Source organism: Diuraphis noxia, unplaced genomic scaffold (genome assembly GCF_037042655.1).
Source record: "Diuraphis noxia isolate RWA-SAM2 unplaced genomic scaffold, SU_Dnox_SAM2 contig0004, whole genome shotgun sequence".
Classification (NCBI taxonomy): Eukaryota; Metazoa; Arthropoda; class Insecta; order Hemiptera; family Aphididae; genus Diuraphis; species Diuraphis noxia.
The window spans coordinates 69310300-69335865 of record NW_028301714.1 but is presented as its reverse complement, the minus strand read 5'-3'; the positions used below and the strand labels follow the sequence as shown (position 1 = coordinate 69335865).

Sequence of the window (25566 nt, the reverse complement as noted above, 5' to 3'; positions counted from 1 at the left end):
CAAATTCTGAAAATAATTGCGTAAATTCACACTAATGGCGCACTAATGATGAACAAAAAATAAAATAAATTGATTTTGCATTTCGGGGACAGGGCTAGCGTAATATGCGTATTAAATATGAGTGTATTGTCTTATTGTGTATAAAACAATACTGTATTTTGTTTAGTATTTAAATTGATTATGACACTGCAGGAGTTCGCTGACGGTCGTCTATTGCTCACGTGCACCACGAAAATAAATTGTAGAGGTGTCGTAATCGATGTTTGAAGTTCGAATAATTACTGTCGTCAGATGGAAATGATATTAACTATACATTATTGTAAAGTACCAAAATACTATTATTCACTGGCCTGAGCGGGATGAACGTTTTTTAATGTTCTACTGCGGCTGATAACCGTACGCATTTGGTCTAATTGAGTGTTAAAGTACCCGGGCTATAATTATTAGGAAACCATCTACATAATCAGATTATACAGCCTGCAGTGGAGGTCTTATCATCGTAAAGTTTATTACATCCAAACATTGCAGGAGATTATCGAAAACTTATTTCTGTGTAGTAGATTTGATTACGCGGGGTTTTAATGAGATTATAATTAAAAAAAAATCACATAACCCATAGAAGATAGTTCTTCGAAACAAATAATACCTGCCTTAATTGGTATTATTATAATATAACAAACGTCGACACGTCGTATGCGGTTTCCCATCACTATACAGTCTGAAACTAGTAGGTTGTATTATTCGTATTATTATGTGTGTTGTCAGTTTGTCACAGAGTCAAAAACTATTTTCATCGAGACACTAAATACTGATACATAGTATATATTATATATATATATGGTGTAAAAGAAAGACCTGACAAAAACAAACAAAATTATGCTAATTAAACGTATGACAAAAATTGTTAATATTATACGGTAAGTAAATAATTTAAGAAATATACTCATGTCAGCAAATTCAAAAAAAATCACATTTTTAAAAAAGTTAGTACATTCAAAATTAATTTAACCAAAAAAAACATCGAATTTTAAAAAAATTCTAAATAATAAACTACTTGACAGAGATAAATCTTTTTACCATTAAAATTGCTCTTATAATCAGATTCACAAATAGGCTATTATGAATTTAACCAAACTCTTTTTTATTAAATTTGAAGTTTTTTATTTTCAGTACTCATGTAACGACAGGGTCACTTAATGGGAAAAAAAAATAATTTGAACAAAAATAATTTCAAAAGTCAGTTCTATCTGTTACACCTTGTACGTATAACCCTAACCTAACCCTAACCTAACGTCATTGTGAAAAAAATTAATCAATGAATTGTCATTAATAAGCGATTGAACTTTAGAGCTCTAGGAATGTATATTATATATACACTACAGTGATTGATACAGAGAGTGTTTAATTACCAGTCCACTTTGGGTACCGTAATAACAATAAGTGTCGTTTTAATGTTGTAGTTTTTTTTAATTAAGGAGTTCAATATAGACAATATACGTGTAGGTTACGTATGATTGGCTGCGTGTTTAGCATTATGCAATTATTATATTGTAGAATAATATTGTAGGTACTATGCAATGTGACTGTTGTCAAAATAAAATATTTAATATCTGAGTAAATCATACATTTTTAATACGCATAACACCCTTGCCTCGTCCATCGCGTAGTTCTCCATTTCTATCATATTATATTAATATTTCCGACCAATAAGAAATGGTGAACTATTTGCAATGATTTTGTTCGTATTAGATCAGTGAAGAGGGGATGCACCAACCGGTCAAAATATTATATAATAATATTTTTTTTTTTTTGTGATCATACCTATTATTTAGTCATGGTCCGAATGATCCTGCGTCAATAAAGCACAGTTAAATGATGGTTAAAGAATATTATTGTTTTGTCTTAAAGTATACCCCGTACCAATAATTGTAATAATTAACCTAGTTATCGGATAAAATGTTTGAAACCAAATTTGATTTCATCAAATCCGATGACTTGAAAAAGAAATCATATGAAAATGCGATATATAGATTCGTTCGGTGGTATGCGTTACGGTCTTAGACTGACCAACGCCACCGATCATGTCTGTGTAAGTTAAAACATTGATTTCGAATACCTTTGGGTCGGCGAAGTCGATGTCTCGTTCGACGTGCACCCACCCGGTGGGACAACAGCACGCCTCGTCCAGGTCGGGCGACGACGACGGAGAGCGACGTTCGACGACGTCATCGTCCTCGGGTGACGTGCCGAAGTGGGCGTGTGCTCCGCCGCAACCGTCCATCCAGTTCAATTGGTCGATCAGATCCTTGGACGACGCGGCCGCCCACGCGGTGACCATGCACACCGTGGTGTCGGCCGTACATCCACTGCTCGAACCGCCACCGCAGACGGACGACGACGGTGGCTGCGGTGACGTCGACTTGGCTGACGCCTCTTCGTCTTCCTCCACCACGGTCCTAAGCAGCGTGGACAGCGGCGTGGACGCGGCCGTCGGCGATTGGTCGGCCACGTAACTGCAGTCCTCGGGCAGACACTCGATCTCCACGTCGCTGCCGCACAGCCCGCTGTCCTTGGAGTTGAGCAGGTTGTCGCTGCAGCTGTTGCTGTCGTACGTCTGATGCGCCACCAGCAGCGCAACCGGTGGCGTCGGATTGGCCGTCGGCAAGGTGGGTAGTGGTGGCGGTGTCTGAGGCCCGACATCGGTCACCGGTTGGTGATGGCAATCCTCGTCTTGGACCACAGGCGACGGCACTCGCGGTGGCTCTCGTTTGTCTTCGGCCTGCCGCGACAAGCAGTACTGTTGCTGTTCGGCGATGAAGTCCAGCACGCTCTGCAGGGCCTGGTCGCGGTCCGACTGCGCCTCGACCGCCGGCGGCGTCCCGTGGTCGCATCCTCCGCCCGTTACGCTCCGTGACGAGGTGGACGCCAGGCTTTTGGAGCTTTCGAACTTGACCAGTCGGTAAAAGTCACGAGTGAAATCGGTGCCGACGATCGGGCCAGGTGGTGGAAGCAGTTCGATGCTGTCAGCGGAGCAGCTGACCGACGACCTCTTGGACGGTGGTGTGTCGGCTGCCGCGTACTCGTCCGCACTCGACCACGAGTCACCACCCGGTGAACCTGAACCGAAAGACGACTGCTGGTGCTGGTTCTGGTGTTGGTGAAGGTGATGGTAAGGGTGATGGTGGTGGTTGTGGTGGTTGTGTTGTTGCTGCTGCTGACAGTCGTGCTGGTGTTGATTGTGGATTTGGCCCGGCTGTGCGTAGGGGTGTTGTTGGTGTTGATGTGGTTGTTGCTGTTGTTGGTGGTGATGGTGATGGTGGTGGTGGTGGTGCTGCTGGAAGTGACACCACGACATGTCTCTGGTCGATCCAATGTCTTGTAGTAGGTCACCTTTACGGCCACAGGATGTCGACGACGAGCCGGTAGGGTCGTCTTCTTCGATGCACGGCAACGACTGTTGCAGTTTTCCGTCCACCGCCGACATCCGCTTCCACGCAGTCGCCGTCCCAGTGCCGTCGTCCATACTCCAGTCTTCCAGCTCGGCCGCGTCGTACTCCATCCGTTGCTGGATGGCGGTGCGCGTCTCGTCCAACCGGAGCCAGTGCTGCACATAGTCCATGTCCCAAAGCTCGCCACCGCTGTACCACGACGTCCGGTCTTCGTCCTCGGCGAAGCCACCCGTGGCCGCGGCCAGCTTAAGAAAAAGATGCGAGTCCGAGTAGCTGCGCATGATGTTGTGCATCGCCGGCATGCATCGCAGCGGTGGATAACTGTGACGTGGGTTGATGAAGCTGAACGAAAGGCTGAGTGGCACGAATATCACATCCGTGTCCTCGCTGTTCATCACCCTATAGTAAAACATCAAAACGCTTTGATTGAAATCACATTTTTCTAAGTATTTTAAGGTCATTTATCACTCTGAAATATTATTATTATTTCGTATGGTGTAAAATAATTATACTATAAAATAAGGAAAATATCAGAAAATATCAGAAAATATTGTATGTGAAGCCACTTGGGTGATACTTCTGCAGGACATTAAAACCTTAATACTCCAGAGCACATGTCAAAAATCTATTCCGAATTCGTGAACAAATCAACATGCTGATAACCGCGGTCATACATATAATTGTGAAAACAAACATAAATTCCTAATTGACAAATCAACTGACTTTATTAAAAAATAATAATAAACTTATATAGATTGAAAAAGTGCCCTGAAAATTATGATTAACTATACAAATTAACTTTTATCAAAACCAAGAAGTTATTATTTTACACTACAATACTACACTAATTATTATAAACGATATAAATATTATTGTGTTAGTATTATTATCTATAAACAATTATGTAACTTGTCCGATTATTATTATTTCGCTGCACGACGAGTAAAATATTATTCAATAATATTAATAAAAATCACGGATTCACTGCACAGACACTAAGTTCGAGTAAATGCCATAACGAATCGCTCGGTAATTTTTTTTTTTAATGAGTTCTATCTCTTATTTATTTATTTTTTATATCCATTAAAGTCGATTTATTCGAAACGGTTCATTAATACACAGTTAGTTTAATGTAATTGCCAGAGGTCGAGATACATTTTATGCGACCCGCGAAATTTATTCAACCCTAACTGGCACTTTGCATGTAGTTAAAAACTATATAACTGTGCTCAATATAGTGTCCGCTGCAAAGTTAACCGTTGTCGTATGGCCGTTAAACGGAAATAAAATAAAAACTATTATCGATCTCCATTCGAGAAATTGTGCATATATCCAGACTATAGTGCACGCTAACTATACCTGTACCTATATGGATATACCAGACAGAGCCTATTTAATAATATATTAATTTACAATACAAACAGTATAAAGTTAGTATATAATTTGATGTACATAAAAACTGTAGATTATAATAAAATGGACAGTTCGAAGTCTACTAGAATATCAGTTATGTTATTAATTATTACAATAGACTAGTCTCGATAACTCAGATTCCAATAGAACTCAAAAACTTCAATAAATCGAATTTTGTTCTCGCCCCTTGAAGTGTGTTTAAGATAGTTTAAGGTATAATTAGAAAATACATATCAAGTCAAATTTATTTTCATTTTCCTCGAGATTCGAGTTATATCAAGATTCGACTGCAGTACATTAATATTATACTAGAAGTCTATAAGTATTATTGGTTTTTTCGGATCAGTCGCGTTTATAGGGAGTAATTAAATTATTCTTAGCCACAAAGGATTATGTAGAAGGGGACAGCAAGTATTATTACTTTGACAGTATTGCCTTCGTTTTTTTTTTTTGGAATTTAATTAATGATGAAAATAATTATTTGAGTGAAATAAATATAAAAGCGTTTTTACCATCATTAATTATACACCTTAAATGGTTCGTTATGACTCGGCAAACAGCTTCCAGTATAACGACGAATAATAATGGTAATAGTAATATACTAAATTATACATATATTAATTGGACTCTGTTTAATTTCGGGAAAAACTGCATTAGTAATTGCCGCAACGCGAATTGCGTGTAATTAACACGCAATAAATAGGCAAGGCTGGTGGAGGAGGTATATTTAGGTAATTTGGAGCGACCTTATCAGGCAGAGAAATGCTACGCACGGGTAATGGTAGCAAATACAATTAAAATATGACAGGGTAAAAAAGTTGGGGTGTAAATCACGTTTTCGAAAGACTGAACACCTATAAAACATATGGGTCACAAATCAATCGATCGCTGGTCTTGGAGGAATAATAGTCGCGACTGTATTAAATATAAATCATGATGCCAATATCTGTTGTTCACGTGAGTAATCTCAAACACACTTTTAAGCTTTATATAAAGAGTAAAGTATTAATCAGCGAAAAAACATTCAAATTCCCAGCGGAAAATTAATATAAAAAAAGAATATCATCATACAATTTATTACAACTTTGCATGGAATAACATAAATAATTTACATAAATAAATAGTGGTAAATCACTGAAATTGTTTAATTTAGTTAGCTTATTTGTTAGAAAAAGTTGGCGATCCTGCTATAGAGGTTTTAGCTATTAAAAAAGTTAGTATGTTGTAAAATATATTATTATTATTATAATTATTATTTTTGTTGTTGTTGTTGTGTTTAAAAACTATAATGTTATAATACAAAGTATTTTTATTAAGTGTTTTTATTTTTTTTACGGAGTTCTTAGTTAATAATTATATTGCTTGGCAAAAATCTTTTAAGAGTTAATAGCAAACAACTTATGTTAGGTAAAATGAATATCGCGAGTTGGTCGTCCCACATACGACTTGTATTTAAAAATAAATCCTGAGTGTGTGAGCACTGCAGATAGGTATTTAAGATATTTTGTTATTTGACTTAACATTGAAAAAAAGAAAAACGTTAAAATAATGCGTACCTGGAACACGGCGACGATTCCATGAGCACGTTCGATTCGTTCTCGTTGGCTTCCTTCACGTCTTCCAATCCTTTAGTGGACGGAGGTTCGGTCGTGCCTTGCACGTCGCTTGACATGGTCGAATACCCTTCGTCTCGGTTACCACTCTCAGGCGTCTCGTCACCGAGAACTCTGTCGCATTTCGTCGAATCTTCAACTGCACGACAATGAACAATGCACACGATTAATTTTCATATTGTTTTTTTTTTTTTTTAATTTCGTTGTCACTATAAAGCGTGGCCGAGACAACTATAATAAAGATGGCCGTCAACTACCGTTTGGCCATATTCAAAATTCTATTGCCCGAAATTTTATTGGTCATATTTTGTGCACACACATTGTATAATTTATTTTTTTCGGTCGTTTTTTAACTATTTGCAAAACATCATGACTCTGTCCGAATGGTGAAACAATTCTTTTATAGGAAAGAAATTGAAACGTCGTGGTAAACACAACGAACAGATAGCGCCACAGGTTTACTTACAACTTATACCACTCAGTTTTCCAGGAAATGGGACAACCATAATATTATATAATATACCCTAAATAGATATAGTAGCGAAAACTAAATCGAAATCGGTTTAGTAGTTATTAACTTTATCAAGGGCCAACAAAAGAATAAGTGCAATTTCTTTATATTTTAGTATGCAATGTCATGACCTACATAATATTAAAATTATTAATTTTAACACATGATTTATTAGTATTGTTCGTGTGTGTGGTATTAAATGATAGACAAAATTTCAATAAAAAAATTCCTCAACAGGTTGTCACCCCAATGTATATATCAACCAGTTTAACATTATCTTACCGTTGTGCGAGCAACAAATCTCTAGATTCAACGACTGCGGTCGGTGGTACGACACGGCCGTCTGCCATCCGTCATTTTTTAATCTCTTCAGCCCCTTGGTGAGATCGCAACTCGCCGGTCGCTCAATAGCCATTTTCTGTGGGGGTAAATAAAAAATGATTAATAATAATTATCAAATAAACCTAACCGCGACGACGACAACAACAACAATGCGTTATCATTTAAAAAAGATTAATCACACGTAGTCGCATCAATAACGATTATAATATTATTATTATTGCGTCTATTATAATATCGTGTGACTCACCACGGACGGCGACCGATGGATGTCGAACATGACCGATCGACTCTCGGCTACCGGCATTGTGTTCGGTGAATAGTTAATCTTCTGGCCCTGGAGCCGTTGCACCAGAAGTGTGGATAGTGCGCAGTTTCCGGCCTCGAGCTCTTTGACACGGTGCTGGAGTGAGGATATCTCTTCGCGCAGACCCTGCGAGCGAAAAAGAAACGTTAATATTTATTTTACCATATTATGATGAGTATTGAGTGATGGCGACGAAAAATATTTTCGCGCTGTCCTGCACTGCAAGTTGAGTGTATTTTATTTTATTTTATTATTGTATTGTGTAAGCCAGAGCGCAATATTTCGATAAAGGATACACGAATAAAAAGAATTACCTTCTTCTAAATTAAAAATAAAAAGTTGAAAATGCATACTATAGGAAAGTTTAAAATATTAGTCATCCCTATGAATTTTTAAACTTAAAAAAAAATATGAAAATTTCTCATACTTCCGAGTATAATAACGCCAACTGATAAAACTTTTATCTGGAATATATATTATTTTAATGTTCGGACGTCCTTGCAAAAAATGTTCGATTACAATTACACTGCAGTGGTAATTCAACACGGTCGTAATGTGAGTATAATAAAATTAAAGGAACAAACTATAAAAGCTTGTTTTTCATGTTCACAAAATAATATTTGATATTACTTTTTGCTAATTAAAAATTGTAATTATGACGAGTAAATATATGAATAAAAACTGTTTTGTTGGATGAAAAATTTGTGACGGAAGCTAAAATCCATGGTTGGGTAGAGAACATATAGGGAATTTGTATGCGCATATGTTTTTATAAAGTTTCCAATGACTTGAGGGCGTCAACATTTTAAGCACGAACCTGACGTCTATAAGTCATATTAACGAGGTTTTTTAAATTACTGCTCTGAGAAAAAATTAAAAACAAGTCTGAACATAATAATATTATATCGTCGTGTTATATATTATATTGACAATCCGTGCGGCGATGCTTACTTTTTGTGACAGGACCGCTTTGACCACCTGTTTGGCCACGTCGTCTAGACACCTCTCGTACTGTTTGCGCTGTTGTTCACCCTCGCGTTCGATGCGGTTTTTCTCGTGTTCCAATATCCGGAGCCGTTCGACAAGCGCCTTTTGTACTTGGCTGATGCCCTGCGGAAGACAAATAAGACATAAGATCAAACGATGTCTCACAAATTGTGTGATGGCTGTCACGTACACGCTAAATCGATATTCCCCAAAAGAGCTCGTATCTTTTTTGTTAGATTGTGTGTGGTAAGTGTTCAAAAATAAAAAAAGTCACATTTTGCTAACGAAATTTGCGGGGGAGGGGGGTGGATTCGTGTTGCATATAAGATAATAAGACCTTTTACAGTTATATTTATTATATTAGTGTTACCGTTGCTTCGAGAGTGTCGATCTGCTTTTTCAACGTTTCGTTTTCAATCTTGAGTTTGGTGATTGCGTTTTGGAGTTGCAGGATTTGATTCTGAAACGAAAAATACGGATTTGTTAATACATGGTTTCGCCCGATTTATGTTAACGTTTCGCAGTGATTGGGGACAATAAAAGTTATAGAATAGGTTAGGTTAGGTATATATATATTATATATATTATACGTTTGTATCTAAGGTTTAAGTAGTTTAGCCAAAGCTCTTACGATGTTTTTAAAATAAATTATACCAAACTGCGGTTTGCTAGCCTGGCTTGTTGAAGACGTCTAATATTCCCACCAAATTCCAAACCACGTTGCATTATTTCCATAAATACTTAAGTCGTAAATCACCTTACTCTGAACATATTTTGTAATGTTACACTGTTTGTTCGTTCTATTATATTATTGTTATAGAATATCGGTTTTCGAACCGGAAGACTTTGTGGCGTTAAATAGAGGAATGGTTTAAAAATACGTTGGAGCATAGAATTTTTATCTCGAAGGCCCTCCGTATTTATTTTATACCCTCGACGACTTGAGCACTGCGCATTTCCGCAATAAGTGTCGCTCAAGAGAACGCAGTACCGCAATATATACATAACAAGACCTTCCTAAAGTTAGCATCACAACTATGACAGACACACGTGAAACACAACCAACAAACTTGTTGGACATTGTTGAATTAATCCCAGAATTTGTTGTACTTTGTTTTCGCCAATAGAGTTTTCGACACTTTTGTGTTTCCTGCAAGTATACTACAACAGCACAACTCAACAAAATGTCACACCCACAAAAAATGTCAGGCGTGATAAGAGGTTCGCGGGGATCTAGCAGACTTACATTATTATATTACAAAAAATTAATATACGGCTATACGGTGACCCTACGCGATCGTGACGTCGTCAGCAATTTTTTTTTCTGTTTCGCTCGTCGAAAACTGCACGTCCGAAAGAGTGTGTGATGCAAGTGCCCACACGCATGTTATATATTTCCACGTTTACCTAGCCGACTGCAGCGTTGTATATTATTATCATATTAATATATTATTATAGACAACCAGCGTACCTAAACGGGGCGGAAACAACCGCGGAAGATTTATAGACTCGTGTCTGCACGTCTGTCGGCCGACCCGCAGAGAGTATAGCTGGTGTAAGCAAATATATATGAGTGTGTGTGAGAAAGAGAGGCAGAGACAGAGAGAAAAAAAATTCAGAGCAGTTCGAAAAGCGTATCATTAATCTTAAGACGGCTGCGGATCTCCCCCGACACCGGCCGAATAAATAAATAAATTGATACCGTCGTGCCGACCCCCCCCCCAACCCGATTTTTTCTCTCACCCTTTCTTCTCTTAACGCCCCAAATCTTTCGTGCGGTGGTATAATATAAGTCTCTCTCCTTTTTTATACATGTATACACAAATAAATGTGCAGTAGTGTTTGAGTAAACTTTACGGTTGGGTAAAAGCCTCAAGGCTCAAAGGCCTCTCTTGCAAATAAATGTACGTCGATTTCGCGGTAAAACCGATAACCACGAGCAGACTTGCCAAGATATAGTTATATATAGGTAATGCGCGCATTATAATGATGATAACATTTTCGCCACCACTACATCACTATATAGGTCAACGATATAGTGCATCGGCAAAACGGTGGAACTTAAATTAATAAAAAATAATGATTAAAAAAAAGTATAATATACGTCATAGTTTTTTACTGATCGTGATTATCTATTTCGCTCGATCCGACACTAATCGCATTTCGCGCCATTATATCTAATGCCCATTATAAGTGTATTATACTAATATTCCTCCTACGCCCGCGAGTCACGACCGATCGATGGTTATAAAATGTTCTATAATCATACTAAACGAGATAGGTATATTATAAAAGCCAACAGGTACATCTCATGTCGTTGTCGGAGAACAATATAATCTTGATTTCGAATTTAATGTTATGCTGGCTGTTTATTTTACAACGCTGTATAGAACATTTTCTGAAACACGATTTACGTATATTACGATGGCCTATAACATCGATTTAATTGGTTAAGGTATTAAGGTATACGAGCGGATTGTTTACTGCAGTAGTTACCTATATACATGAATATGTAATGAACAATTTTAAATTTCTTGGTATAATTATACTATTAGAGTCGATTAAAATGGAATTGACTTTTGGTACTCATCAGTTAAACGATCGGGTTGATTCAAAAAAATATTTATTTACTTTAGCTTATATTATTGGTTATTATAGGTTAGAATTATTATGGAAAATATACAATAACTAATAAGATGTCTATATACCAATGCGATACTAATCATGAGTAGGCTTAAAGAAATAAAAAATAAAATAAACTAATGGCGACCCTACCACATCTCGAAACGCATACAAAATAACTTGAATCGAACACACCGACGTCACTTATGTATATTGTATATGTAGTAATAAGACATAAAGAACAACCCTTCAACAACCCTTCTGCAGCTAATGTGGTGGACCATTCACAGTAAAACACACAGTCTAAGATTGCCCATTGTTTACCTTTCCAAGAATCATCCTCGAGCATTCTTCGACTATTTATGGAAGGAGCGCTTGGAGAACACAACTATTACACTTACTCAATTAATTTTTTTTTTCAAAACCATCGATATAAATACTAAAATTTAAAATAAAATATGTTAAGATAACATAATTCATAAAAATACGTAATTACCGTAAACATATGCTTAGTAAATAATCATATAACATAATATAAATGTATATAGTTGAAAGAATAATAATAGTATTGTCTGCGAACAAAATGGTAATGTCATAAACAAATAAAATTCTGTCCTCTCCACGGAATCGAATTGAAAAATAAATTAAAATATCTGTACCGGTATATATTGCAGCAAAATAATATTACGATTGTGTCATCGGACGATTATTAAAGTGCGATCGAGAGACAAGCGACTGTACCTACGCCAAATTATTTATACGAATAAATGATTCGTTTAAATTCGGGTAAAAGTAACACGAGAGAGGTTTAACCTGTCACGCGTGCGTTAAACTATGCACGACGAAAAAAGGTCTTACACCCGCGTCGACCTGTCGGGACTTACGCGTGTTTTCCGATTGTGTTATCAATCGCGAACAGATGACCTCCCCCCCCAAAAGGTCATAGGTATACACGTGCGAGTGTGAAAAAAGCCGCATAAATTCTCCTCGGAAATATATTATATATTATAAAACTCGATCTGTTTTATGATTATTTTTTTTTTAACGATTTCGTGACGTTAACAACTTGTTTCGAAGACGTGCACGCGTGTTCCGGTCGCCGTTTCGTGATCGATGCGTGATAATAATATTATGTAAATAATTTATCACATTTTTTGGACGCGTGATGACATCAATCTCTTTGAACAAGATTTACGCGCCGTTTGACATTTTATTGCAACGTACCTAAAACCGGCTATCACGGTTTCAGATGGATTTTAACCTTACGGCGGCAGCATGACACTTATGTATTTTTCCTTTTTTTTTTTTTCATTTCAGACCACTCGACTGTCTGGTCCAAAAGTTTTACAACAAACCATCCAACGAATGAAGCGAAAAACCGATTTAACGCTCGTGTTAGTACAATATACGATCATAATAATAATAATTGTGTATAGGACAATGGGTCGTAACCACGACTTCTGTCATCAGTGTTTTTTTATTGTTATATTTTAAAAATATATTTAAAACATAAATTGTACGCACAAACAATTACCCATTTTAATATGTATTAAGCTCACAAATTGTTTAAAAAAAAAAAAAAAAACTATCGTCGGACTTTTAATTCAACAACGACAATGAACGTATCTGATTTGTTAAACAGGAACTCGAACAGGAAATCGTTTGTGGTGGCGTACGGAATTCACACGAGGTTATAATAATAGCTCGTGACAGGATGATAAAATATTATGTTTTAGAACAATTTATGCAAAACCGTTTAGAGATTAATAGTAACGGACAATATCGTTATATTTACTATTTAATATTATGTTGTCGTATAGGGTCATAGGTACACAGAAAAAAAATTCGGTGGGTAAGAAAATTATAACTTTTTTTGAATAAACATGATATATGATAATAATATTTTAAGGAGCTGTATCTCGTAAACCAATCTACGAAAAATAAAAATGTTAAAACGTAAATTTGTGATATTTTTATTATATGTTACCATTTGAAAATCAAAAGTTGATAGTGGTTTCATCGATAAATATAAGGGTGGAAAAAATTCAAATATTATACGGTTTTAGAAAAAACATAATCCCAGATAAATGGATTACCCTGTAGTTGTCCTGTAAAAAAAAAAAAAAACATTCCTAGTAATAATTGATTATTTTTTATATAGGTAATAATTGTCGTAGGCATATTTTTATTACGCCAGTGCCAGTGTTAATAATACTCAAAACTTGAATAATATAATACATTAGTGAAATAATAATGTTTTACATTATGTTTTTGTCACTATTTAGTCGAATAATATTCATAATATTATACAGATTATTATTATTCAATTTCAATATAACAACTACAACTGACGTTATTTGATCATTAGATATATAGATACCAACTATATTACTCGTCTATAATAATTATATATGCCTATACGTCTATAAGACGCATATAATAATTAAATTATGAAAATTATTATATACAATAATCATATATCAAAATATGAAAAAATTGTGGTTTTATTAAATGTATTATTAAAAATCAAATGCCTACAACAATTATGTAATAATGGTGGGTTGGATGAAAACATAATTTTAATTTAACGGTTCAATAAAATTTAATGGACCGATCGTGGAACACTTATAAACACTATGTTCAGAGACTATGTTAGCTCACTATATATAATATATTGATCCGTTAAATGTTCAGTGATTATTCATGAAATCCTGAACAGTATTTTTATTTGCCACGACCTAACCCTGAAACAGGGATCAGCAGAAATGTCCCTCCCCTCGCCAATCATCGATATCGACGACCTACACTGATCGTCTATATATATTGTACCTGTGTACCTATAAAGAGGGACTCGAAATAATATTCTCTGCGTGGTAGCTGCCATACATTACTATTATTTTAATAACACTCGAAACGCATTTAAAACGAACAGCGTTTATATTATAATATGCTATTATAGTGCGCCTATCTACCTATACTATATATAGTTATAATAGTCTGCTGTTGCAGGTTTCATACCGGCGAACGGGTAATAGGTATATTATATTATATTTTGTTTTCTGAAGAAAACACTTGTCGACTATGGCCTTCCGTCCCGGCTTGGTTTATACTTAAATTTTTCAAGCTACCCACCCGCGCAGACTATATTCCGAACGCGGTATATACCTACGTATTATTCCAAACGTTCATTCATTTCTTTTTTTTAACGCGTTCATTTTTATCTATGGAAATTAACATAATATTACTATGACGTGTATAATATATACGTATAAACACGGTTCTGTACTATTATTACCTGTAGGATGCCGCGTAGCGCAACATATATGTACATATATTTAGAGACTCATTGTAGACTTTTTTTTGGTGTGAAGCTTTTAACCTAATGGAACGAATGTAATAATGATTATATTAGGCGTACTACGAGCTACGGCGGATAATAAAGAGGTGTAAGAAGAGAATTTACCCCTCGAGAAACGCGCGTGCGGGCTGCGCAGTAATTTTAATAAATTTATTATTATTTCCAGAGTGTACCTTCCAAGCGTGCACAATATAATATTGTATACATAATATTATTATGCATATAACTATATATACTTTCTAAGTACCGTCCACAGCGTGCTCTTTCGTCTTGAATACGCGTAGATTAATTTTAATATGCAGATAAATCGTTTCGGTTGGTTGAATCCGGGAAAAAAATTTTATGGAAACAAAATAAAAGTTAAATTACGATGTATAAACATAATATTATAATGGTTATATGAATGAGATGCGTTAACGGATTAATCAATGCACTGGCACGTGTGTCGTCTATGCTGCAGCAATATAAACATGTAATACGCGATCAATACAATAAGGTTACGTGAACAATTGGTTTAAAATGTTTTATTTATGATTTAATACAAAAGCACGAATCAACTTGCAGTCGTTTCTATTTTAAATTGATGTGTAAACAAATAACGATAAGTTGATTAAAACCATCCTGCAACGAATTATATACAGCAGCAATTTTTATTATATTCTCAATTATATTGATACAATATTTTGAACCTTTCATGCGACCATTTTGTATCTATTATCCTATATCGGTTATCGGTATGTTTACACATGAAAACATCGTTTCTGATAAAAAAAATGAAAATGAAACTGAAATATTAATTGTATTTTATTAGCTAATAAATTATTATAATTTTTCGTTAAAAAAGGGTTGAAATACGTATTGCCCGTCGTCGGGCGTCGAGTTCACAGAATTCGAAAACGGAAAACTGCGTGAATTTTTAATTCTTAATTATTTTCAAAAGTTATCGTCGGTCCGGGAAAGTAAACAAAACGGAATTTTCCGAATCCTTTTTTTCTACCCGTGAAACATGCTGGTACTATAAATAATACGCGTTTAATATTTTAAAACAGTAGGTTTATATACCTATAAAATACTTTTGTCACATAAAAACGTACCTGCATAACATTATTATTATTAAAGCAGGTTTACAAAAATGCATAATAATAAACAATAACCGCGTGGCAGCTGTTTTGTAAAACGAACAATCGACGATGATAATAATATTATAATGTAGGCATAAAATATATAATATTATTCGGTCTATAACTTGACGGCGGCACACCTCGAAAAGGTCAGCGAGCTTCTAGGGCGACGAGAATCAGAAAAAAAAATAGGGAATATATCTAGGAAGATGCGATCCAGAGATGAAAACGGTTTTAAATAGTTTTAATAGACGATTTACGAATCACGGCTTTACGGGCGTACCTATACATACGACATAAATTATTCAAATCGTGGTACGTGTATATTATGTAAATTAAACGCATGTTTTGAAATTTGAAGAAAAAAAACCAAAACGACGCGAGTTGGACACTTGTAACATCATAACATATATATTAAATATGTATACTAGGCGTACATCTTTTATCATTCAATACTCATTATCATCAGTAGGCCGCGGCGTTGAAAAAAAAAATCTTTACTGAGATTACAGAGTAGCGACCAGATTATCTGTTTATAGCACCTTGGTACCTACCTAATTATATTTTTAAATGTTCTCAATGCACGATTATAGAAAATCCTATATTTAGGTATTATAAATTATATTGTACTGAAATCTAGTCTGAATCAACTTTTTGTGAATGGATTACAGTTGAGTGTATAAATGAAAATGAGGTGAAGGCTGTATATTGTACTATATGCATAGCATTTAATACATCCTCTGTACTTGGTAATTTTAACAGTGGTTGCACTAATTTCAAAAATATGTATATAAATTCTGCTATTGAATCTCATGAAAATAGAAAAGGTCACTCATTAGCTGCTGTCGAAGCATATTTATTAGCAATAAACCAAAATAAATTAATTTAAAAAAAAAAAAAAGGCCGGGTAATTCAGCTATATATTAATATATACTAATAATTCCAGGTAACGGTAAAGTTAAGATAAGTTTTAATAATTTTAATAAAAAATTCGTGACAAATTACATATACCTGATAATATTATACAAATTCGTGACAAATTACATAACGCCATAAAATTTTATATTATAATTATATAAATTTTATATCCAATAATGATATAACACATATACCTGATAATATGATACTTCTGCATATAAGAATTTTTATTCCAGGTAACTGAAAAGTTAAGATAAGTTTTGAACACCATACACCGATTATTAAATAACGAATTAAACAAAGTTTGAGTAATATAAATTTAGTACATTTAACAGACAACGAAGTGCACGGGAACAGCTGATAGGTATTAATTAATTTTAATTACTTATAGTTTTCTTTTTAATCACGTATTTCGTGAAATCAGTCAGAATTTACTAAAATATACTTTGATACTAATCTAAAAAATACGTTAAATTATGTAAAAAATTGCACTAAACATTATCAGTCGACAGGTATATTATTATTTAATGCATCGTTGAGAGTAATCATTGTATATACGTTTTACTTTTTACAGCAATGCATTTAAAATATAAAATACATAATGATCATATATTTCGATATTCAAACCACAAATATAGAATCTATATAGATGTGAAATGTCACGCTTTATTTTTCAATTTAATGAGAATAAATAAATAATTTAAACAGCTGTAGCTGCTCACAAAACGAAAAATTAAAATTGTTATAATCAGCTGTTTAAGAGAGCTACAGAGAGAACTCTGTATTATATGCATACACACATATTATATTATATACGTTATATTTTAGAAATAGACCAATGCATTCACTCCAAGGTTACGATTCATTCTTATGAATAACCTTAAAAATATACAAATGCATCGTGTTTTGAATCCCGTAGGTGATGAAACTGATAACTATTTTAGATTCTGAGCGAAGCAACAAATATAAGTTAATTCGTTATATTGTATTATAATATTTACATCATTAAAAATCAATAAAAATAATATATTTTAAAACAAAAAAGCTAAGATTAACTGTCATATAGAAGTATCAATGAGTTAATTAATAACTCTATGCGATCAAAAAATTCTCAGAACAACATTTATTATACATAATTTTTGAAATGAGCAATAGTAAGTACATTCGATACTGGGGGTTACCTTTACAGTTATGCTCAATACGTAGATTAATATGTATTAAGATAATATTAAGTTATATATTATATAAGAATAACATGTATGAATTATATTTATGTAACTAAATAAAGAACAAATAATAAATAAACAAAATGTTAAATAATATATTCGTTATAAAGTATACAAGTGTGTTATTCGCCAGTGTGTGTACGTCGATGTACTGTCAAGTTGCTACATGTGCTGAATGATTTTTCACACACATCGCACACATACGGTTTATCGCCAGTGTGTGTACGGCGATGTCTTGTCAAACTACTACATGTGCTGAATGATTTTCCACACACATCGCACACATACGGTTTTTCGCCAGTGTGTGTACGGTGATGTGCTGCTAAGCTGCCACATTGGCTGAACGATTTGCCGCACACATCGCACAAATGCGGTTTTTCGCCAGTGTGTGTACGTCGATGTACTGTCAAGTTGCTACATTGGCTGAATGATTTGCCGCACACATACGGTTTTTCACCACTATGTGTGTGTCGATGTATTTCCAATAGGCCACTTTGGTTGAATGATTTGTTACAGATATTGCATAGATAATTTTTCTTATCCATTTTTTGGTCGGAGTGATTGCAGACTACTTCTATTTGTACACAGTTTATTTAATATTTATTTGTTTTTTCGTAAATATATTTGGTAACTATAGACTTTATTGACCACACCAGATTTTCAAGCGTTATTAAATATAAATCAATACAAATGAAAATGAGGTGAAGGCTGTATATATATTGTACTATATGCATAGCATTTAATACATCCTTCGTACTTAGTAATTTTAACAGTGGTTGCACTAATTTCAAAAATATATATTCTGCTATTGATCTCATGAAAATAGTAAAGGGCACTCATTAGCTGTCGAAGCATATTTATTAGCAATAAACCAAAATAACATAGAATTTGTAGTAAGTAGGGATATGATGAACATCAGAAAAAAACAAGTTATGGAAAGAGTCCATGTTATCAAACAATTGTTTGAAATAATTAAATTTATTGGAAAACAAAATTTATCCTATCGAGGTACTAATGAAGGCTTAAACGATCTTGAAGACCTAAATATTAATCATGGGAACTTCTTGGATCTTTTAAGATTTACTGCAGAACGCGATGCTGTTTAAAAAATATATTTAACTGAAGCAATTTAATGCAGCAAAAAACGTAGAGAAGATGTTGAATCTCATTCTGAAGGAAGAGGCTCTTTAATAACATTATTATCAAAGACTACAGTGAATAAAGTAATAGAAACTATATTAGTAACTATGCGGAAAATAATGAAAAATGAATTAGGTGATCGGCAATTTAGTATTCAGCTATGTTTAACATTTAAAAATACCTAAAACAAACAATTTATAATTATTTAATTTAAATTATAGGTGGACAGCTCTCAAGACATAGGAGCTAATGATCAAGCAGCTATTTGTTTGCGTTATGTTTTCAACTCAAAAGTCAAAGAACGCTTGTTTAGTGTGGTAGAGGTAACAGAGTCTTCAGGAAAGGGAATGTAATTCCATGTAAAAGTCATTTCTAAGCATGGAATTCTTTTCAAAAACATTATGGGATCTTCTTTTTACGGTGCAGCTAATATGCAGGGGCAATACAATGAATTGCGTGCCCACATAAAGACGGAAAATAAAAATAGTGTGTACATTTGGTGTAAACTTTCGACCCAAAAACAACATCTGAAGCTATTTCATTAAAAGATAAATTGTGTGAATTTAATATTATAATAACAGCTCACATTTCCCTTCCAATTTTTTTGAAGTGTTTGTCCTACCTCCACATACCTACAAACAAAAAACTTAGATACCTTAAGTGCTTTTCTAATGGTAGACAAGTGCATTGTAGATGTAAGAAGATTAAATTTTGAAGATATTCTAAAGGCATCTAAAGATTTTGCTTTAAAAATGAATGGCAGCTTTGTCAAAACTACAATATCTGAAGAAATAACTGTTGAAGTTGACTTCCCATGAGACGAGGATCAGACGTTAGAAACAGATGTTTGATGAAATGTGTAATGATGAAGCACCCAAAATTGAAATATTTCAAAGCATTCTTGACCAATTGCAAACTAGTTTAAATGACAGATTTACTAATAATAAATGTATTATTGCTGATATGCAATATCTGTCACCAAAATACTATAACGATGTGAAAAACAAATTTATTCTTGAGTCAGCATTAAATCAACTTTCAATACTTTCATCAGTTAAACGATCAAAATTAATTAATGAATTGGAATATTTTGCTACAATATATAGTCAGTTAGTGGAAACTTTGAGCAAAAAAACTAGTCATATATACAACGCTTCTGATGAAGACAATGATTTTATACAAAATGATTATGAAGACCTTAACCTTGAATGGGATTGTGAAATATCCAAGACAAGTATGTATATTATGTTATTTAGGTATATAATGGTTGGTAAGTGATGGTTGATTATAAATATCTTTTTTTTTTTAGAATTTGAACATAACACAATTGTTATACATAATCGTGATAATTTGCATTTGCCAACATATTCTAATTTATGTGCTGTTATTGAATATGTTCTAACATTATCCATAAGCCAAGTGAATTGCGAACGGGTTTTCAGTAAGTTGAAAATAATAAATTATCGTTTGAGAACATCAATATCGAATGAAAATTTAGAGGTTTTCATTCTTATGTCAGTCGAAAAAGAAATATTAGATTAAATATCATTGTAAGATATTATAGAATATTTAAAATCTTCATCCTCAATTATGTCTAAATTATTATCTTAAGTTTACTTAAAATGATTATCATCTTTTTTTTATAATTACTAAACTAAATATACAATAAACTATACAATAAATAAATATTAGTATAATTTCAATTTTGTGTTATAAATTAGTATTTATTATAATTATGTTTAAAATATTTTCAATAATTTATTTAATATTTAATGTAGGTTTGTTTAATATTTGTTATAAACCTTTAAAAAAATGATATTTTTAATTATTATTTCAAAATAAAATTAATTAATTCACAAAAAATTATATTGTATTTTTATTAAACTCCACTAATTCTTTGTGTATTATTTTAAAGCGTATACTTTATAGTACAAAGTAAATTTATTTTGTATAGTAATCATGGGACATGGATTATGGATAACATCACATAACACTAATCATGGTTGTTGAATATAAAGGTTATAAGAAAGTGCTTCTCTCTTTAACTTCTTTAAATCCTACCACATATCAATTTTGTGAAACAAATACATTTAAAAATTCCCGAAATAATATATTGTGGGCCGCCTGCTTTCCTAGAATAGTAGGCCGGTACCCTCCCAGTCCGGACCCGATTATCATTTCAAAAAGTATGTTTTCGATAAAAAAATTTTACGTGGTTTCTTTTTGTTCGATAGGAATTTTAAAAATATATAATATTATATATTTTTATTCTTAAATTGTTAATTTTTTTTTACTTTTTTGAATATGTTACATATACAATATAATTTTATATTCCAAAGGACAATATTTTTCTAAATAATTTGATACTTACAAATTGAATTTATCCCGAATTGTATTTGGTCTACAAAAAGTAATTAAAGTATTGATGAGCAGAACGGAAGAATAGTACGCGGTTAGTGGTTACTCCTCAAAATATTGGTCCACTATTCCGCTTATAATACTTTAAATTTTTATTGCAACTCATAAGCTACTTATGCTATGTTCGATTTACATGCGTCGAAATACTTCGAAAACAATTTTGGTTTCGAAAGTTGAAATTGAAAAAGCATGAAAAGCATGCTGTAATTCTAAAAAGAAAAAATTAACAACATTCTAAGCACAACAGAATATATAAAAAAAGAAGTGTTTATATAGTAAAACGACTGTAGCCATGTAAAAAAAAAATAATTCCAAAAACATAAATACTTTCTGAATAATGAGTGTCCTGCGTTAAATGAATCACCCGGTATATATAGTGTAATAATGTATAACAACTACAGTGTTTGAAATTGAAAGGACAGCTGCCGGAGACGAAAACCGAAAAAAACGACACAACGTATATATTTGATATAATATCGACGTAACGACAGTATTAGAAGATAATATCATTACTATCATTTTTTATTACAAATATGTTTATATAATCGTCATGTCATCCTACTTTTTTACGGACGTTAAGTATAAGCGTATACATGGCACACTGAACAAAAAGACTGCGGCAGCAGTATTAATTTATTTGCGTTCTTATATAATTTCAAGACGATTTATGGCGGCGAGGAATGAAAATCATTTTTCGCAAGACGTTAATATAACCACCGCACGCGCTTGTAATGATATACACAATAATAATACCCGCAAAGTTTTTTTTTTTTTTTCGTGGGCGTCGCAAGTCGAGACCACTGAGCGAACGCGCCTGATGCAGAGACGGCTAAACATAAATCTCCGAGACCCGTTCTCGACACTGGCCACCCCTCCGCCGCACCTAAACTCGGTCGCCAATCACCGTAGATCGTGTGTGGCGACGACGGCGGTCGTTTATAACGATAATATTATTGTAATCGAGTGAAAACAGTGCTATACATATAGGGGGGTGACAGAGGAAAAAAGAAAATGCGCTTCTGCATCACCCTCGTCGTCGTCAAACTCGAGACGAAAACGTCACGGGGTAAATAGATTGCAGAGAGGGAGAGGAATTAAATTTTGCCCCTTCCTCCCCTTATCACCGGGAACGGCATCCCACTGCTTCATGCACCTCGGTGGAAAGTGGGGGGAGGGGGCTCGACGCGAAAACCGGCTGGTCTGTAGTGATGTAAGCGACTTGTTGTGTAAATACACGTCCATTGTAACTTTCTTCGTGTTTTACCGCCGACCTCCTTGCAGTTATACCAAGGTATTATAATATCGTTTAAGCCCTAAGCCCACGAGGTCCCCGGGTTCCGTTAATTGCTGTCAGCTGCTGTCCCTGACGTTTCAATTAAACTCGTTGCATTGGCGCGAGCAGGTGTTGCAGGTGGCGGCGGACGAGGATTTTCTCTCCAAGCCGCTTTTGCCGGTCACGCTCCCCCTAGCCTTAGCGGCGCCATGAACGGCAGCAGCCCGTATAGTGGTTTAAGGTACCCATAAGATTGTATACAATAAAATTCGTCTATATATATGTACGCTTAGAGGTCTTCGTGGTGAAATCAAACAGATGTTTCGCAGGACGCGCAACCGAAACGATTGCGTAAAATGCATAGGTCCATACCTATTATACCTGGATACATATTATACATTTATATTATTAATATTATTTACATCGATGGAACATCCTTCCGATTAAGGATCACGCATTCACGGCGCTGCACCTGCCACCGCGGTCGGCTTATTATTTTATAATAATTTAAAATCCCTTCCTTTCGTCGTTGTCAACCGCCGCCGTCGTGGCATATGGCCACGTTGATTATAGATATAGGTTATGATGATGTTACCCTACTATATAATACTTGTTTATAAATACTAAAATTAAGTACTCGAACGTATTTATGTATCGATGGTATATAAATTGTTTTATATATCAGAACGCATGAATAATATGTAATTTCTAAAAGTATATTTTATATCTAGATAGCAGCGGAAATAGAAAAAAAAAGTTGCTTGTTAAACAATAATAGTACATTTTTTTTACAGCTTAGTCTAATTTTGTGAGTGACTCGAACGAGTGGAAATAAATCATTAAAAATTTCAACTAAAATATAAAATAATAAATATCTAGTGATGTTTCAAGTTGTCTATTTTTAACAAATTAAGTTTTTAAAAAAATCATTAGAAAATAATATGATATAACTATATTGATACGGAGACAAACATCGCGACAAAACATTTTCTATGTACCTAATATATGTAAGCGAATTTACTGAACCAGAAAAAAAATCATATTGAAAAATATCAATGCAAAATTATCGTGTTTATAAATGTATAATATATATTATAAGAACTTTATAAATTATAATATATATTAAATATTGTCGATCATTATAGAATGCGTCGTTTTTTTTTTTGTAGTAGGTAGTGCAAATATTATGTCCACGAATACAGGCCACAGCTGTTTAATTTTGAGAATACGATGAAATGCGATATTTAAAAAAACATACACGAGTATTCGAAACGCTTATAGTGTGTACTTGAATCAGTAGCGGATCTGAAGATCATTTGAGGAGGGGGGGCGAATCCGTATCATAGACTGATAGGTAATAACAAAGACGTAACTGAATACATATTTCCCATTATAATATTTAAAAAAATACCTTTTTTTGTATCATTTACCTATTTATAAGTTTAATGTTATAGCTATGACTTATGAATTTCTTGTTCATTTTATCATACGGCGCTATAATTTAAGTAAAATATTCCCTAGGGAGGGGTAATCACCACGTCGCCCCCCTCAAATCCGCCACTGACCTGAATCACTTAACGCTGTCCATAAGTCGATTGCAAAAATCGTTTCACATGGCCACATGGTGGTAAAGAAGTACGTAGACTACAATCCTGAATCCTAATTATAATGAAATAAAATATTTGACATTAATCCTAATCCGATTAACTACACGGTTGTGTTTTAAAAATTCTGGTCAAAATATGCATGAAAAACTGTATGAATAGATCGTCAGTTTATTTGTTGTTTCAAAATATTTTTTTGCAATATGTTACACTGCTGTGGCATCGTCCGTTTTTGTTTCCCAGAAATTAATACAATAATATATAGGTATATATCGTATTGCTAAATTTTTAAAATATAAAGTACTTAATATATTTTGATTTCGGTGCAACTATCACACTGGTGGTGAAGTTGCCCAAGAGTTTTCCCGTATGTAACCATAGTGGTATTTTATATAAGTCAGAGCAATATACGGGTATATATATTGTATTACCTACACAGGTATAACTGTATAGTTTATTGGTTAGGTTAGTAACTGGTAATGGCTCCTATTATATACACTATATCGACGACTCACAGTAGACATTCGGTCGTTATGCGCGACGAGTTGTTTTTATGGTCTCGACACCTATATAATATGTCGTACTTGTACGATACAATAATATGTAGTAACAGGTATAATATATATACTACGCAAGCAGCAGCGGTCGTTGTCGGCAATAATGACACGGTTTTATTGGCAAAGTTTTGTAAACACACATATAGTGTAGCTGGAGACTGGTGTCGAGAGACTGCATCACCCCCCCCCCCCCTCCCCCCAGGTAATCAGAGTATATAAGCGCCCGGCGACCGCCAATTATTACTGAACGCCATTATCGGGTGGTAAAATCTTTTTTTCGGATCGGCCCTGCGAATCACGCCCCATAAGTACATGTAATATTATTATTATTATTATTACACCTGCAGCCTACCCCTACATGTGTTATATATAGTAACATAATATACGATATTCGTTACGATGAGATAGGTTACCATAATGTTATACTGCGTCGGATATTACCTATATTTGGTAGGTATTTATACACATATATTATAATATATGCCCTCGTCGTCGGCGAAATCGTTTAATAATACACCAGACGGGGGACGTTTAAATTCCCACACCCGCAGTTTCGGCAGTTTCGTGCGCGCACGCTAAACGAAAACGTCGACTAATTACGTAACCAAATACGTGGTCAAAGGTATATACGACATAATATTAATACAAAATACAGTCAGTGGTGGTGAGTGGTAGAAGGAGGGTCGCGGAGGCGGCATGCAGGGACGGAG

At 34.2% G+C, this 25566-nt stretch overlaps 1 protein-coding gene across 4 annotated transcripts in view; it reads right to left on the bottom strand.

Moving 5' to 3' along the window:
- LOC107164470 (uncharacterized) overlaps positions 1–25566 on the bottom strand; it is a 273824-nt gene that overhangs the window by 5776 nt on the left and 242482 nt on the right. For all 4 annotated transcript variants that reach the window (XM_015512307.2, XM_015512310.2, XM_015512308.2 and 1 more), the window contains 6 exons: positions 8990–9079; positions 8584–8742; positions 7576–7758; positions 7269–7404; positions 6419–6614; positions 2117–3848 (listed from right to left, as the gene is read on the bottom strand). In XM_015512307.2, the coding sequence (XP_015367793.2) occupies positions 2117–3848; positions 6419–6614; positions 7269–7404; positions 7576–7758; positions 8584–8742; positions 8990–9079 (2496 nt within the window). The remainder of the gene's footprint in view (positions 1–2116; positions 3849–6418; positions 6615–7268; positions 7405–7575; positions 7759–8583; positions 8743–8989; positions 9080–25566) is intronic.